The sequence below is a fragment of the Gossypium hirsutum genome, chromosome A09, assembly GCF_007990345.1.
Source record: "Gossypium hirsutum isolate 1008001.06 chromosome A09, Gossypium_hirsutum_v2.1, whole genome shotgun sequence".
Taxonomy (NCBI): domain Eukaryota; kingdom Viridiplantae; phylum Streptophyta; class Magnoliopsida; order Malvales; family Malvaceae; genus Gossypium; species Gossypium hirsutum.
The window spans coordinates 76,754,782-76,770,472 of NC_053432.1; the positions used below are offsets into that span (position 1 = coordinate 76,754,782).

General features: G+C 34.0%; 2 protein-coding genes across 3 annotated transcripts; one reads left to right on the forward strand and one right to left on the reverse strand.

Annotated features, from left to right (window-relative positions):
* Nucleotides 1-328: 328 nt before the first annotated feature.
* On the reverse strand, nucleotides 329-1,093 carry LOC107937048 (protein SLE1). Its single transcript, XM_016869857.2, has 2 exons — nucleotides 896-1,093; nucleotides 329-784 (listed from the first exon to the last, which is right to left on the reverse strand). The coding sequence occupies exons 1-2, from the start codon at nucleotides 1,008-1,010 to the stop codon at nucleotides 567-569; spliced, it is 333 nt and encodes a 110-aa protein (XP_016725346.1). The 5' UTR covers nucleotides 1,011-1,093; the 3' UTR covers nucleotides 329-566.
* A 10,326-nt stretch (nucleotides 1,094-11,419) lies between these two features.
* LOC107937079 (ERBB-3 BINDING PROTEIN 1) lies at nucleotides 11,420-14,938 on the forward strand. Of its 2 annotated transcripts, XM_016869888.2 has the most exons (10): nucleotides 11,420-11,646; nucleotides 11,745-11,862; nucleotides 12,008-12,092; nucleotides 12,196-12,345; nucleotides 12,444-12,597; nucleotides 13,746-13,961; nucleotides 14,050-14,186; nucleotides 14,275-14,366; nucleotides 14,459-14,638; nucleotides 14,721-14,938. In XM_016869888.2, exons 2-10 carry the CDS (start codon nucleotides 11,772-11,774, stop codon nucleotides 14,792-14,794), a joined length of 1,179 nt encoding a protein of 392 aa, XP_016725377.1. In that variant the 5' UTR covers nucleotides 11,420-11,646; nucleotides 11,745-11,771; the 3' UTR covers nucleotides 14,795-14,938. The 2 variants fall into 2 exon arrangements, with proteins under 2 accessions (XP_016725377.1, XP_016725378.1); XM_016869889.2 differs by lacking the exon at nucleotides 11,420-11,646 and having other exon boundaries at nucleotides 11,991-12,092.
* Nucleotides 14,939-15,691: the final 753 nt, after the last annotated feature.

Sequence of the window (15,691 nt, forward strand, 5' to 3'; positions counted from 1 at the left end):
TTTCAACAAGGTTATTAATCATAGAAATCACAAGTATGTTTTTCCTATTGAAATACTAGCTTGGACGCAAACAACTCCCAGAGTCATCCTTCTTGAAAATCCTGCAAATAAACTGCTATTATAACCATGAAAACCCCACGAGGTTGAAAAAGAACAGTGACAGGCCAGCTTTAGTTGTGTGTTGTTATTAATATGTTCCAAAAGGGTTGCTCATGTAACACTATTAAGTCGAATATCGACCCTATATGTCCCACCTCATTGAGGATGCATTTTAGAATCTTGCCTCACATTCAGGATTAGTTTATGCTCCGCGCATTCCAATAACATATCAACCAAAAACACATTTCATTCCATAGTCAAAAAGCATACAGAAAGAAGAGAGGCACCTTGCAAACTGAAAACCTCTCATATGCCATGCCACTCCATTAGTAACTACCTAAACATGCAGGGGGGTTACAGAAAAAGATACGATCTTAACACTTGGTCAACCTAGAGTTACACAAAACTACCAAGACTCTCGACTTACGCAAAACACAGTGCCAGCAAGCACTTAAGGGGCTATTGCATCAAGTTCTGTATTTGGACTCGTCAATGTCGATTCCTTCCTCAGCTGCACGCTCTACTCCCGACTTGTCCATCGTACTCAGTCCACCTTTTCGCCCCATTTCCTGGTACCCTTCAGTCCCTATCTGCTCCTTTCTTGTCTGACCTCCTTTGCTTCCCAGCTCCTGGTACCCTTCTCTCCCCAGTTGCTCCTTCCTTGTCTGACCTCCACGGCTCCTCCCTAAAACACCATTCGATCAAAGCGCCAAACTAATAGGTCAGTATCATATAAATGCAGGCATTGAATAACGAATACAAAACAACAAATCAGACATCAGGTGGTGCGGGTCACCTTCTGCAAGGTGCTCTTGAGCTTCGAGACTCTTGCCACCAGTTCCACCGGGAATAACCGTCTCTCCCTGCCTTGCCCTGGCGTCAAGTTCCTGTCTTTCCTGTTGCGATGCCATGGCCACTTTCACTCTTCTCGGGGTTACTTTTGCTTCTTTCGTAAAAACAACTTGGAAACTACTGAGACAAGCTTACACCAGGTGAATTCACGTAATTGTGCATACAAAACGTAGAGTTGGTGCTTTATATAAAGGCAAGGTATGAAGGATGAGCAAGGGTGCCGATCAAGGAAGGCAGGACACGTAATCGAATAAACGCGGCGAAGGAGGAGCAATGAAGCCATATGGCAATGACACGCAGGTGCTTAGTCCTTCAAAAATGTATTTTGGATTCAAAGTCGTTTGACACGAGTCCAATGCTCGTAGATTTAAGCACCTAGTACTATTACTTACTAGTAAATAATTTATTTGGTTTCTCAGATCTTTCGGGAACGAAAACATGTTGAGTGTTTGAGGAAAGCCTTCTTCACACCATTTGAAGGTTACGGACCTTATGGCTAAAAGCCCGCCGGAAGAATAGCTAGATCGGACAGCATCGAATACAGATCTGTAGGCCGGAAAATGGGCCCGTTATATGAGCCTCTTTGGTCTTTGTACACATTGCCAACCCTCCTTCACCGATTTTTGTTTTTGGTATCAAAAATATGTTTGGAGTAACAAATAATACTAAACAGAGAACTTTTAGAATTAGAGGTGCTTTTAATATAAAAGTAAAAATATTTTTTCCTAAAGCAAAAGCTCTTTTAAAAATAAGAGATGATTTTAACCATTATAAAGTATTTTATATATTATTTTCTATTGAAATTTATTTTAAATATATACTATTAAATATTTAATTTTTTGTTGATTGTATTTTAATATTTAAAACATAATTTATAAATTTGAATTAAATTTTATAAATAATTAACATTTATTGCTTAAAAATATTTAAAATTTATATTTTATATATTTAAAAATGAACAAAAAAATATAAGCTAAATTAGCCATATATACTAGGTTTTTTTTTAAAAAAAAATTAGCCTTATAAGCCTTTTTTCTTTAATTTAGGGAAATATGTCATTTTTTGAGAGAGATTGGACGGACTTTTTGTTTCTCTCTCTTAGGGTTAGGGTTTTTAATATTTTTAGGTTTAGGGCTTTGGGGTTTTTTTAATAGAGTTTAGGGTTTTCGATTGAAACTGAAGAATTTCAAAGGTAGTTTTGAGGGTTCGGGATGTAATAACGCACATCACAACACATACATTCCCTATGTCATGGTGGATAGAACTATAACTTCAGAAACCCATTTTGGGGAAATCTAGTTTCGAGGTGATTGTGCTTGACAAGATCAGGAGTCGAAGTCTAAGTGGAGGTCCCAGTCGGCGGCCGTGATATGGTCACATGTTCTAATATAACCGGAGGCCAGTTAATGGTCGTTACGCAGTCACGAGTTCAAGCTTTTTTAATATCCTGCAAATGATGCCTTATATATACTATACATAAGATTGAGGTCATAATTATAAGGAAAAACAAAGGGATTTCTGATGTAATCAACGTATTTTTTTTCTATTTCCACGCACCCGATATCTTTAACCTTTCATTCTTATATGAATGTTGACATCGAGGTGGACACAAGAGGACTCTCAAGGAGAGAGTAGATGTTTCGGAAGAAGTAAAGGTCAAACTTGGGTCAACGGTAGCAGTTGTAGTTATTAATGTGTTGTTTAATAACAACAACCACTATCAGTCCGAAAGGAGCATCATCTTTACCCCACCGAAATAGCTGCTCGGGCCTGAGAGTTTTCCTACGTCTACGACGATGTCGACCTTCGAATAAAAAGAAAGGTTAAAGGTATCGACTGCCTAGAAATTGAGAAAAAAATTACGCCGACTGTAGCGAAAAGACCCGTTGTTTTTCCCTATGATTATTCCCTCAAACTTTTATATCTTATTTATAAGGCAACATTTTCGGGTATCCGAAAAGTTTGAGCTTGTGGTTGCGTAACAATTGTTAACTAGCTCCCCCGTTATACCTCGATCCATAATCACATAATGGTTATTGATTGAGATCTTCACGTATACTACCACATGTGACCGTACAAAGTAAAATCACCTCGAAACTTGACCTCTCCAGGATAGGCTTCTGAGGTAATGGTCCCATCTCGGCATAATATATGAAATGTGTGCAACTCAGAGCAATATCGCATCACCAATGATTCAATAATACATTGAACATCAAAAAAAAAATTTATCGACAACAATTTTTAACACCAGAAGTGTTTTATAGAAGAGGGATGGAGAGGCTGTGGGAGAATATGTTTGAGGGACGATGAAACAAGGACTGGAATACCCCTTTTATAGGCGTGGAGGAAGGGCTGAATTGTAAAGTAGAAATTTCTGCTGTCGAAAAAGGGCTGCAAGACTAGCGTCTTCAAAAAATATATTGAAAACGTGCTTAAAAACGACTAAAAAATTGGACCAATTGGGCGTGCTTTCTCTAACCTTTTTTCTTCAAAAGTACGTTAAAAGAAGTTGCCTTAAAAAATAATTTTGAATAATTGATGCATCTTTTAAGGCGCCGAATATTATTGGGAAAATTGTTTTGATGAAATTATATAACTTCAGAAATGCATTTTCAAATAATACTTCGCATTTCATCATCATTGTTCGAAAAATACGTGCATTCATAAACGGATTTCAAAGCACGTATTTCCTCTCTTGCTGGCTTATTTTCCTATTAAAGGGACGTAATTTTCATAACTTAGACATGCAACAAATTAATACAAAAAAATTAAAATTTTAAGTTGTGGGAGACGTGTGTACTTTTCTCAACAACCCTTTAATTTTTTTGGTATTATTAATCCAATTCGTGACTGATATTGAAATGAATCGACAAGTGAAATATGTTATTTATTCGATGGTCAAAGTTGTAATATAGTGGTCGGGGTGGTATTTGTAAGAGCATAGTTCGTGGAATTTGTGTTCAATCGTACCATTCAATTGTGTAAGTTACAGACTAGAATCAGGAGGAAAGTTGGAGGATTATGTAACACCCTATACCCGTATTCGTTGCTAAAATAGGGTACGAGGCATTACCGGAGTTTATGAATTAATTTTTTTTAACTCAATAAACCCCTTTATAAATATCTAACCTTCCCTGGAATTTTAAACCGAGACCAATCCACATCAACCAATCCAATTCAACATATTTTCAAGATAGATTCATGCATATTTATAGGATAACCTCATCACATACCAAAACCGAGATTTGTTAGTCATACCAATGGCTGACTTTACAATCATTTCACATTAACATTTACTTTATTGGCTTATACATGCCATTGATTTCCAAAATAAAGTTTCTTTATATACCGAAATCTTGAGGTTGATAGTGTAATGTGTCTCCGACTGAATCCGACCTTCGAGCTCTTAACACTATAAAATAGGGGAAAAGGAAACAGGGTAAGCACTTTGTGCTTAGTAAGCTCATGTAACAAGAATTATACTTACCTAATATTTTCAATTCAATACAATAAATATTCGTACATCCATTCAATTTACCATTTACCTATCATACACAAACTCAACCAAAACATTAATCAAATAGCATCATATAAGTTCAATACAAAGATTAATAATTGATGAGCTCATCAATTCCATGTTTTCTATTACCCTTATTATTTCCCATATTAATCCCGTTGAATTTCTCAAAATTTCGATGGATTTTCAGAGGTACATTTGTAGGGTACAATTCTGGGTCCGTCAATTCATATACATGTGCGCACATGTAACACCTCTAACTCCAAGCCGTCACCGGAATAGGGCTACGAAACATTACCGGACTTATACACTAACATTTATACAAAACCGAGTCATAAACTTTACATTTTAGATCGATTCTTATCAAATTTCATCTTAAAGTCCTTAATATGGGCCTACGGGACCCTATATATATTTTAGAAGTGATTTGAATCGGGAACTTTGGAAAATTTTCCTTGAAGATAGGGGCACACGCCCGTGTGGCTTGGGACAAGCCTGTGTGGCCTGGAACATGCCTGTATGCTGCAGCCGTGTGATACATAGCTAGCTACTAACTTAAGCCCACGGCCAAATGACACGCCCGTGTGTCAAGGCCGTGTAATATTTAGGAGGTTACTGAGTTTCTTACACGGCCATAAGGCATGCTCATGTCCCCTGACCGCGTGGCACCATGTAGGCTTGATTTAAGCCAATTTGCCACCCCTTTTAGAGGTAATTTTCACACGCCATATTATATAACATTTATACCTAAAAATTTTATACCAAACAATTATTTCAAGCCAAAACATGTATATTTCATTTTCCAATCACAAAACATTACTTAATTATTCATATAATTACATTACTAAATCAAATCCTATACATGCCATATAAACCAAAAAGTTATTTAACAAAATCAACCGGAGTAAATTTGGATAGTGTGACCCTTGGTGTAGATCCGATCCTCCGTATGCATGTAAATCAATCTACAAAACAAATCACATACACAAGTAAGCTTATAGAAGCTTAGTAAGCTCATAAGCATAAATTCACAAATCTTACCAAATAATGTACACAATCATATATTTATTAGTTTATCTAATTCATCCTGCAAATCACAACTTCATTAATAAACTCGTTTGAATAATTTTCTTGATGCAATTCACGAACTTAATTCCTTTGGGCCCATTTCTTATTTATTTCCATTGTCAAATTAGGGAACAATAATGGAATTGAGTGCTTCATTATCACATTACCATAGTAAAATATGGACTTTCACATTGTCACACATCACACACCGAAGCCATAGCCCTGTCATGGTCTTACATAGATCACATATCATACTGATGTCATATTCCAGATATGGTCTTATACAAAATCACATTATCACATCACACCGATGCCATAGCCCAGCTATGGTCTTATACGGGAATGCAAATCACATTGTACCGATGCCATAGCCCGGCTATGGTCTTATACGGAAGTATATATCACATCTTTTCTGTCAATTCATTAAGGTCATAAAATGAAAGCACTCAAACCATTGTTCCAACTAATTTGTTCTATTAGTTACACATTATTCATTAGTTAATACAATTTGATAATATTCATCTACAATAAAATGCTTTAACAATCATAAGATTTTCATATCAAACATTGAACTTTGCCATATGAACTTACCTGGGCTAATTTGCAAAAGTCGTAGAAATTTAGGGACTATTCTTGAATTTTCTCCTTTCCTCGATTCACTTGGTTTTCTTGATCTATAATTATAAAAGCATTCCTTCATTAGCATCTATTTCAATTCCATTCTATTTCACAATTTATGCCCTTAAGTTTTCGTAATTACACAATTACCCTAAATTTTTACATTTTTTTACAATTTAGTCCCTACTCAATTCATTCATCATTTAAACTAATTCCTTTCAAATATCATTTTATCTAAACACTACAAACTACTTCACAGCCTTTGACATTCCAAGATTCAACACAAAACCCTAATTCCATCAACTTTCACAATTAGGTCCTAAAATAAAATTTTATGCAAATCTCTTCATAAAATCATCATATAATGAAATTAAAACCTTAATTCCATGTTAAATCATCATAAAATTTCAGCACTTACTCATGGTAACTTTCTAAAATATTCATAAAAGCAAAAACTATTGAATTAGATATTAGGACCTAGTTGCAAAAGTCTCAAATCACAAAAATCACAAGTAATAATCAAGAATTGAGCTTACATGTAATAAAAATATGAGAGACCAGCTTAAAAGAACCCTTCAATGGTGTTTTTGCTAGAGAAGATGAAGAAAATTGAAGAAAACTCTAGATTTTTACAATTTAATAATTACCAAATTCCAATTTTGCCCCTTGTTCACACTTGGTTTTTATTTTCCAGCACACACCTGCCGTCCAACCCAATAATAGGTGTTTAATTGCCTATTTAGTCCTCCTTTCATTATTACTAGAGCTATTTAATCATATCTCATAATTTTGCACTTAATTCAATTTAGTTCTTTTTACCCAATTGACTACCAAAACCTTAGAATTTCTTGACGAAACTTTAATTCTAACTTATTAACACTCCATAAATATTTCTAAAAATATTTACGGCTCGGTTTATGAATTTGAGGTCTTGATACCTCATTTTTATCTCATTTAATCTACAATTTCTTTTAATTCATAATTTCACTAATTAAAAATTATTTCTAAAACCACACTTAGCATTTACTTACTAATATCTAAACTCACACCTCGGATTTAGTGATCTCGAATCACTGTTTCGATATCACTAAAAATTGGGCCGTTACAGCACATTTCCATTTCAGAGAGCACACTCCCGCAAACCTCATCCTTACAGCGGGATTACCAGTCCAAGCTAAATCGCCTGCAACGACAATTACTCTAATGAGCTTGGATCTGAATTACCAGTTCATGCTAAATTCAGACCCTAATTTGGATTACCCGTCCAAGCTAAATCCATTTTTCATATATTATTCGGGAGGGCTATATTAGGATAGGATAACTCGTCCGGGCTAGATCCTTTTTATCGCCAATTTCTTTTCAGAGATCCATTGAATTTTCCTTTCATTCAACCGAGATTTCTTCCCCCTTTTTATCAAATATATCAACATTTCATCAAATTTCATACAATAAAAATTCAAATCATATTCACATCAATAGCATACATTTCAAGCATTTAAAAATATAATTCAAGTTACACGAACTTACCTCGATACTTGTTCGTATACAAAACTCTACTAATCCCGAACTTTTTCTTTTCCTCAATCTAGCTTCATATTTGAATTTTCTGGATCTAAATAAATAAATTTAATCATCAATTTAATACATTTCATCTTCATATGTAACATTCTCTACAATTCCACTATTATTTATAGTTCATTCAAAGTTGTCTACTTGATTCGTAGTCACTAAATTATTTATATCTCAAGGTACAGAATTCTAAATTAAAAACCACTTGATGTTTCTAGAACTAGACTCAAATACCTTTCTACCATAAAATTTTCAGAATTTTTGGTTCAGCCAATAAGAACAGTAAAATCTTCAAACTTACCCCTGTTCTGCTGTCTGACAGCTTCGACCTTTCATTGCTAAAAATTAATTATCTATTAGTACAAAATTTAGATGATGTTTCCATTTGTTTATATTAAAAATAGACTAATTAATAATTTAAACATGTAAATTTTAACCCCTAATTATTTTTCTCCAATTTTTTATGATTTTATAAAGTCAGAACAGGGGAACTTGAATTCATTCTAACCTTGTATCACAAAAGTTTTTATATCTCATGATTTACAATTTCATTTCTTACACTGTTTCTTCTATGAGAAACTAGGCTCAATAAGCTTTAATTCAATATTTTGTTCATCCTCTAATTAGATTTCCACAATTTATGGTCATTTTTCAAAGTTAGCCTACTATTGCTGTCCAAAACTGTTTTAGTGCAAGATGTTTATTACTATTTTTCCCGTAAGTTTTCAATAAATGATAATCTCTCAATTAAACTGATTTTTCTCAATTAACACTTTATTCTATCACTTTAAACTACTTTATAACCTTTGGGGATCAGAATTTCAGCACCAGACTTTAATTCCAAACATTTTCACTATTAGGTCCTAAAAATTAATTTCTATTGAAATTACCTAATAAAATCATCTCATAAACAAATTAAAACTTCAATTTCATGCTATTTCATCATAAATTTACAGAACTCAACCATGGTGACTTTCAATTTCATCCATGAAATCAAAAACTAATGAATTTATAAAAGTCTTAAAAACACAAAATTATAAGAAAAAGGCAAGAATTAACTCACTTGGTGCAAAAATTATAAAATACCAGCTTGAATAAACCCTTAGGACGTTTTTGGCTGATGATAATGAAGAGAATATGAAGAGAATTCTAGATACTCCAATTTGTCTCTTTTTTATTCTAGTAAAATTTTTTTATTTTCCCATTGTCCCTTATTTCACCAATTCTCCTGATTTTTCTCAGCTTCTGCCACCCAAAATATCTCTTTCTGGGCTTATTTTCAATTTATGTCCCTCCTCATTTAACAATTGAGCTATTTAATCATTCTAGTAACTTTTACACCCTTTTCAATTTAGTTCTTTTTAATTAATAAACTACCCAAACATAAAAATTTTCTAACGAAATTTTAATACCACATTACTAACATTTCATAAATATTTATAAAAATATTTTTGATATAGTTTTACGAGATCGAGGTCTCAATACCTTGTTTTTACCCAATTTTCTCAATAATTTTTTTTCTAACTAACCACTAAATCGGTAAAAAAAAATTATCGATATTTTTATACGATTTTCCTATCATATCAATATTCATGCAAAAATATTAAAATAAATTTCTCTTTAAATCGGATTTGTGGTTACGAAACTACTGTTTCGATAACATTGAATTTAGGCCATTACAGATTAACCCAATGAAGAATTTCGAGGTTGCAATGTAGATATCTTGCTTTCATTTACCCTTATAGTATGACCTATTTTGATGTGAATGGTAAGCTCCAGCTTGAGATTGTCATATCATCACACGTCTCAAGCCGAAATGCTGTGATGGAGTTATACATTGAGTTTTCCAAGGTTGATGCATTTGGCCCATCTTCGGCCACCATTGAGACTAATGTTGGAATCGGAGCTGAAGCAAAAAGTCCTACTACACGATTATGCAATGGGTTTACTAGCTTGTTACAAAGCTCCTACTATGACATCCCCAAAACATCTATAGGTAGACACTTGTCAGTCTTCAACACAAATCTAAACTTCGGGAGCCAGTACCAACAGGAGTATGAGCATAACCCTAATCTTTCAACTTCAGTGTGGGCTCAATGTCATGGCTCAAAATAACTTATACCGGGGGTTCATCGACGTACACCGGACACCAAACTAATACAAATTTTGGAGGACACATGGGTTACAAAAGAATCGATGACTTACTTCTTTCAATGAAGACCGATGAGGGTATATCGACCTCCTTGCTTAAAGGGGACAATGAATGCATAGATAAAGAAGAGGATAATATGCATGAGGAATAAGATGCGACCGGGAAAGAAGATGCAGGTGAGGAGCAAGAGACAACAGATGCAGTTGATGTGGAGGAGTTAGACTCTGAGCCAATTCAACAGTGCGAACTTGATGGTTCAAGGGTGGCACTGTTTTCTGAACTAGAGTCTATTCCAATAGAGCCAAAACCTTGCGAGTCTCATGATGATAGCTTAGACAGTGCTCCGAATCCAAATCCGTGAGATAGGGCATATGAGCTTCCGCCCCACATGACCAACATCGACCTATCGACCGAAGGTGGTTTAAAGTTTTTACACCTACCGCACAAATACACCTGGCCATGCAAGAACGTCCTAAAAAATATAGAATGCTTGAGCAATTAGATAGAATTGCCTATTAATTGATAAATTAAAGTATAAAGACTAAATTGTAAAAGTTTATCACTATAAATTTTTAATTGGCCAAAGGCTTAATGCTTTAAATTACTATTAACCAAATATCCAAAATGGTTAAAACCATTTCGGAATGTGTGTTACTGTATGATGGTGATTAAGCTAATTAAAACATAATTAGTTATATGGTGTTAGTGGCTGATGGAATGATATGAAAATGTTTGGTATTATTTATAAGGAGTGTTATGAAAATTTTAGATAATTTGTAATATATTTTTATAAAATTTATATGGTATAAATTTTATATAACAACTCGATTTTCAGTGGTATCGTAAAAGGTAGTTTCGAAACCACATTAATTAATAGTTGCAGAGAAGGGGAGAGATTGAGGGAGGAATTAAGGAGTGTGGAGCAAGAGGAGCAAATTCACTGTATGTAAAAATCTTAACTAATTTAGAATTTTAAAGGTGATCGCAATCCTAAATTCTTCCACGTAACTACAAAGAGAAAAAGTGAACGGAATGCGTCACACAACATATTAACAATAATTAGGTTAAAAACTCTTTGAGATCAAATTGAAAATTTTCGATTTTTTTTTTGCCAGGTGGATGGTATATCGGTCAATGATATTAAGAGGACGCTAACTCATCTTAATATCCTTACTCTTACATAAGATCACTTACTTCTTTTACATTGGTCTTTTATCTCCATGTGATATAATCTTAGCGTGTCATGTGATGAACATAATAATGATTAAGGATTTACGTAAATGTTAATTTTAGAAAGCTTAAGTGATTACTTATATTCAATTAAGAAATAATGTTATTTTTACTCATTTAATTATTAAATTATTTTATAATAACTTTTTATTATATTATGCCAAAGAAAAAATACGCAAGGAAAGAATTTGCATAGAAAAACAGAACATTCACGGTAATGATTACCTTGCCGCATCCTGGGCTACGTGTTCGTTTTTAATTTTTGTTTGAAAATGGGAGGGCCAAAGTGATCGAAATACATAATTAGGAGTATTTAGACAGTTGCCACGATTTTTTACCACAAAACATACAACACCCTGCCGGGCCGATGGCCCAGTGGTGATTGTAATATAAAGACGAAACTAATATATAAGCAAACGCTGCCGTTAAGCGTAAGGACCGCAACCCTAGCCACCCTTCCCTGATTTCATTTCTTCTGTACTCTCAGTAATCACCTCTACAAAACCCTAGCTCATTCACTCACTGCCGCCAATTTCAACCAGTGAGCTACTACAATCCAATCTCTTGCTTATCTCCATTAGTACTATTGCTTTTTTATATTGATTTCTCCCTCTTTTTTTTCTTCCTGCAATTAAACAGATTATTTGTTTATAAGCGTCGAAAACGATGTCGGACGACGAGCGAGAGGAAAAGGAGTTGGATCTCACCTCTCCTGAAGTTGTTACTAAATACAAGAGTGCTGCTGAGATCGTTAACAGTTAATTTCATCTCTTCCTTTTCTCACTTTTAGTTTATTTGGAAACGGGTTTTGATTTTTTGAATTTAATTGTATCTTCTTTGGCCTTGTTTTGTTTTTTTTTTCTATTTTGTTTTTATGTTTGATAGTGTTTGGAAATATGCAGAGGCTTTGCAGTTAGTTGTAAAAGAATGCAAACCAAAAACTAAGATTGTTGACATTTGCGAGAAGGGTGATGCATTTATCAGAGAGTAAGTGTCTAGTTACTGATGGTTTAGTGTTTTCATATGTTTTAGAATTGATGGTGAAATTAGTAATTTATGAATTATTGTTCTCTGTTTATGAAATGTGAAGGCAAACAGGCAATATGTATAAGAATGCTAAGAGGAAGATTGAGAGAGGTGTTGCCTTCCCCACTTGTCTTTCTGTTAATAACATTGTTTGTCATTTCTCTCCACTTGCTAGTGACACCTCCGAGCTGCAAGAAGGTGATATGGTGAAGATGTAAGCTTCATATACTATTTCTGTTCCCTCCCCCCTTTCCTAATTTAACATTTTTGAATATTTTATTGGGGTTTAACGCTATTCCCCCCTTTATGCAGTGACATGGGTTGCCACATTGATGGGTTTATTGCTGTAGTTGCGCACACCCATGTTGTCCAGGAAGGACCAGTCAATGACAGGAAGGCTGATGTTATTGCTGCTGCAAATACCGCCGCAGAAGTTGCATTGAGGCTTGTTAGGCCTGGGAAGAAGGTAATTGTGTTGCATTTTATGTTGCGACATTGTATATTATTCTTTTGTGTTTTCTTTAGCTATTGTGTTTTTTCCATCTTATAATTCTTCAGCCAAACTTCTGAATTTCGGTTGTATTTGTGATTGGTTTTTGAAACATGTGAAGACTGTTTTGAGTTTCAACTCTTGATTTTTGAATTTGATCCCCTAAATGATGAATATATTTTATTGGCTATGGATTTACATTCAAATGAAGCTTTTTGTCATAGTTACTCTGATAGGGGGCATTGATCTCTTAATTCACTATGGCTTTGATTTAATTAATGTAAGTGATTGAGAGATGTAGGATAAAAATTTGAAGGCTAGGCAACTTTGCCGAGGTGATCAATCTTTTGTCGGTCTCCACTTTTCTTTGTTGCCAATATTATGTTTGGTCATGTTAGGCTGCCTTAGGGTAGTTCATCTTTTATTTGTTTATGCTGATTTCCCTAGATGGCCAACCTTTTATTTATCACTAATATGAAGTGGGTGTTACCCTCAAGGCTGTTTTTATTAAACTGTTGAGATATACAATTGAGTAATACTTTCCTACTTCATTTATATTTGTTTCAAATATTTTCTTTTTTGGTTGCGACTGGTTTTGGACTATTGGTAACTCTTTTCTCATGACCTCTACATGATGAAGATAATCTCTGCTATGGATTTTGTTCCAATGTAGCATCTTTTAGTCATAGTCACACTGATAGAATTCATGTGGGACCGTTCCTTTTGTGCCTCACTCTCTACCCTCCATGTGAACCATCCAATCTTCCTGCTGCAGTGGGAAGACAACTCACAAGAGGTCAATAGTTTTCTTTTTCATTCGTCTATAATTATTTAACATAGGTTGGTTTTTCAAGATCTCCTCAGATCCTATTTTCCCTATGTGATGAATAGTGTTTAACAGCTATGGAGCAACATCCAAGTGAGGCTTTTGTCATAGTTACTCTGATAGGGAAATATTTTTAATGTTCCTCCTTTTGAATGGACTATTGTGGACTGGTTTTTAGATAAATGCATTATTAATTACTAATTTCCCTTGTAAATTATATTGTTTAGAACTTATCCTCACTTCTTTACTTGATATTCTCCATTTTACTTAATTTCTGTTATTATGGTTTTAATGGCAGAATAAAGATGTAACAGATGCAATTCAGAAGGTAGCTGCAGCTTATGACTGCAAAATTGTTGAAGGTGTTCTTAGCCATCAATTGAAGCAGTTTGTGATAGATGGAAACAAAGTCATACTCAGTGTCTCCAACCCAGATACGAGAGTTGATGATGCGGAGTTTGAGGAGAATGAAGTTTATGCAGTAGATATAGTTGCTTCAACTGGTGAAGGCAAGGTAAATTTTTCTTCTTGTTTTTTAATCTCTCCTGTCCCCATTTGTCAATTAATCTTGTCCTTAAAACTCCCACGTGCTGAAATTGCAGCCAAAACTTTTGGATGAGAAGCAAACCACTATTTATAAGAGAGCAGTTGACAAGAATTATCATTTAAAGATGAAGACATCTAGATTTATTTTCAGTGAAATAAATCAGAAATTTCCTATTCTCCCATTCACTGCCAGGTCTGTGATTGTTAAAAGAATTTGTTATGAATATGTGCTGGTGGTTACTTCTGCTGTTTAATGCTTCATGTGGATTTTCTATCTACAGGGCTCTGGAAGAGAAACGAGCTCGTCTAGGTTTAGTCGAATGCGTGAATCATGATCTGTTGCAGCCATATCCTGTTCTTCATGAGAAGCCTGGTAAGAAATGAAGGCTGAAATCTAGTTTAATAGTGATAGGAGATAGAATGTTGTCAATATGAGCTTACACAATCTGGACTGTAATTCTGCAGGGGATTATGTTGCTCATATAAAATTCACGGTGTTGCTAATGCCTAATGGATCAGACCGGATCACATTGCATCCGCTGCAGGAGCTGCAGCCAACCAAGACAATAGATGATCCTGAAATCAAAGGATGGTTAGCTTTGGGAACGAAGACGAAGAAAAAAGGTGGTGGGAAGAAGAAGAAAGGTATGTTGTAAATATCATAAGAGGATAAACATGTTCTTTGTTAGGGGTCTGTAGTAAACCCAAGGTGGTACATGTGTTGCAGGTAAGAAGAATGAGGGTGATAAAGCTGATGCAGAGCCTATGGATGCATCAAAAACTGATGCCGCTGCATCTTAAGAAACAAACTCCTATTCTTCTACTCCACCTTTTTTTTTTTTTTACATTTCAATTTTGGTACTTTGTTCACTTTGTATCTGTTTGTCAAATGTTAGTGCATCAGATATTGATCCTTTTCCTAATTGAATTGGGCTTTTACTCGAATGTCTTCGTCTAATTATATCATATATATGGGTTTTAACTAGGTTTCCTGAGCTGAAGATGAAATGTTATTGTTTTCGTCGCCATAAATAAATTTTGATTTATATGTGACTTTTTAAAACCTAGTTCGTTTTGAAAATATTTTAATATGACCTGGCGGTGGAGATCAACTTTATAATATTTAAAGTATGATAATTATATCTTAAATTTGTGGAATCGATTTTTTAAAAATATTTTTAGTGCAGGGATTGTTATATAATAATTATTTTTTTCAAAGTATGAAATTTAGTTTTTATTTATTTATTTTGATCAATGAAAATTTGTGGTTCTTATTATCATGGGTGATGTGAAAACATATTAAGTTCATGGCAGGTTGCAATCTGACCTAGTTTGGATTGAGGAAAGTGGGATGATTTGTGTTCGGATTATTTAGCATATTATTAGTTATATCTTATTTTATTAGTGACGAAATTTATTTAGATTACTTGGCACATTATTATATTAATGTAGTAATAAAAATTTATAAAATGAAGATAATTTGTAATATATATATAAAAGTATAAATTTGAAATAACTTTTAAATGGATAGAAACACTTTTTATTTTTATTATATTTATTAAATTAATTTTAAAAGTAATTATAGTTTAATGTAAATTAGTATAACGTTACCATTTCATACGAGGCTACCCACGTGTTGTTCAAGCATAAGCTCTAGATAATATATATAATATGACAAGAAAAATAATGTGATAAATT

Bases quoted from the DNA above. Each gene is read 5' to 3' on its own strand.
- LOC107937048 (XM_016869857.2), bottom strand. From the start codon at position 1,010: ATGGCATCGCAACAGGAAAGACAGGAACTTGACGCCAGGGCAAGGCAG. The intron at 785-895 runs GTGACCCGCACC...ATGGTGTTTTAG, and splicing joins TCAAGAGCACCTTGCAGAAG to GGAGGAGCCGTGGAGGTCAG.
- LOC107937079 (XM_016869888.2), top strand. From the start codon at position 11,772: ATGTCGGACGACGAGCGAGAGGAAAAGGAGTTGGATCTCACCTCTCCT. The intron at 13,962-14,049 runs GTAAATTTTTCT...CTGAAATTGCAG, and splicing joins CTTCAACTGGTGAAGGCAAG to CCAAAACTTTTGGATGAGAA. The intron at 14,367-14,458 runs GTAAGAAATGAA...GTAATTCTGCAG, and splicing joins TGTTCTTCATGAGAAGCCTG to GGGATTATGTTGCTCATATA.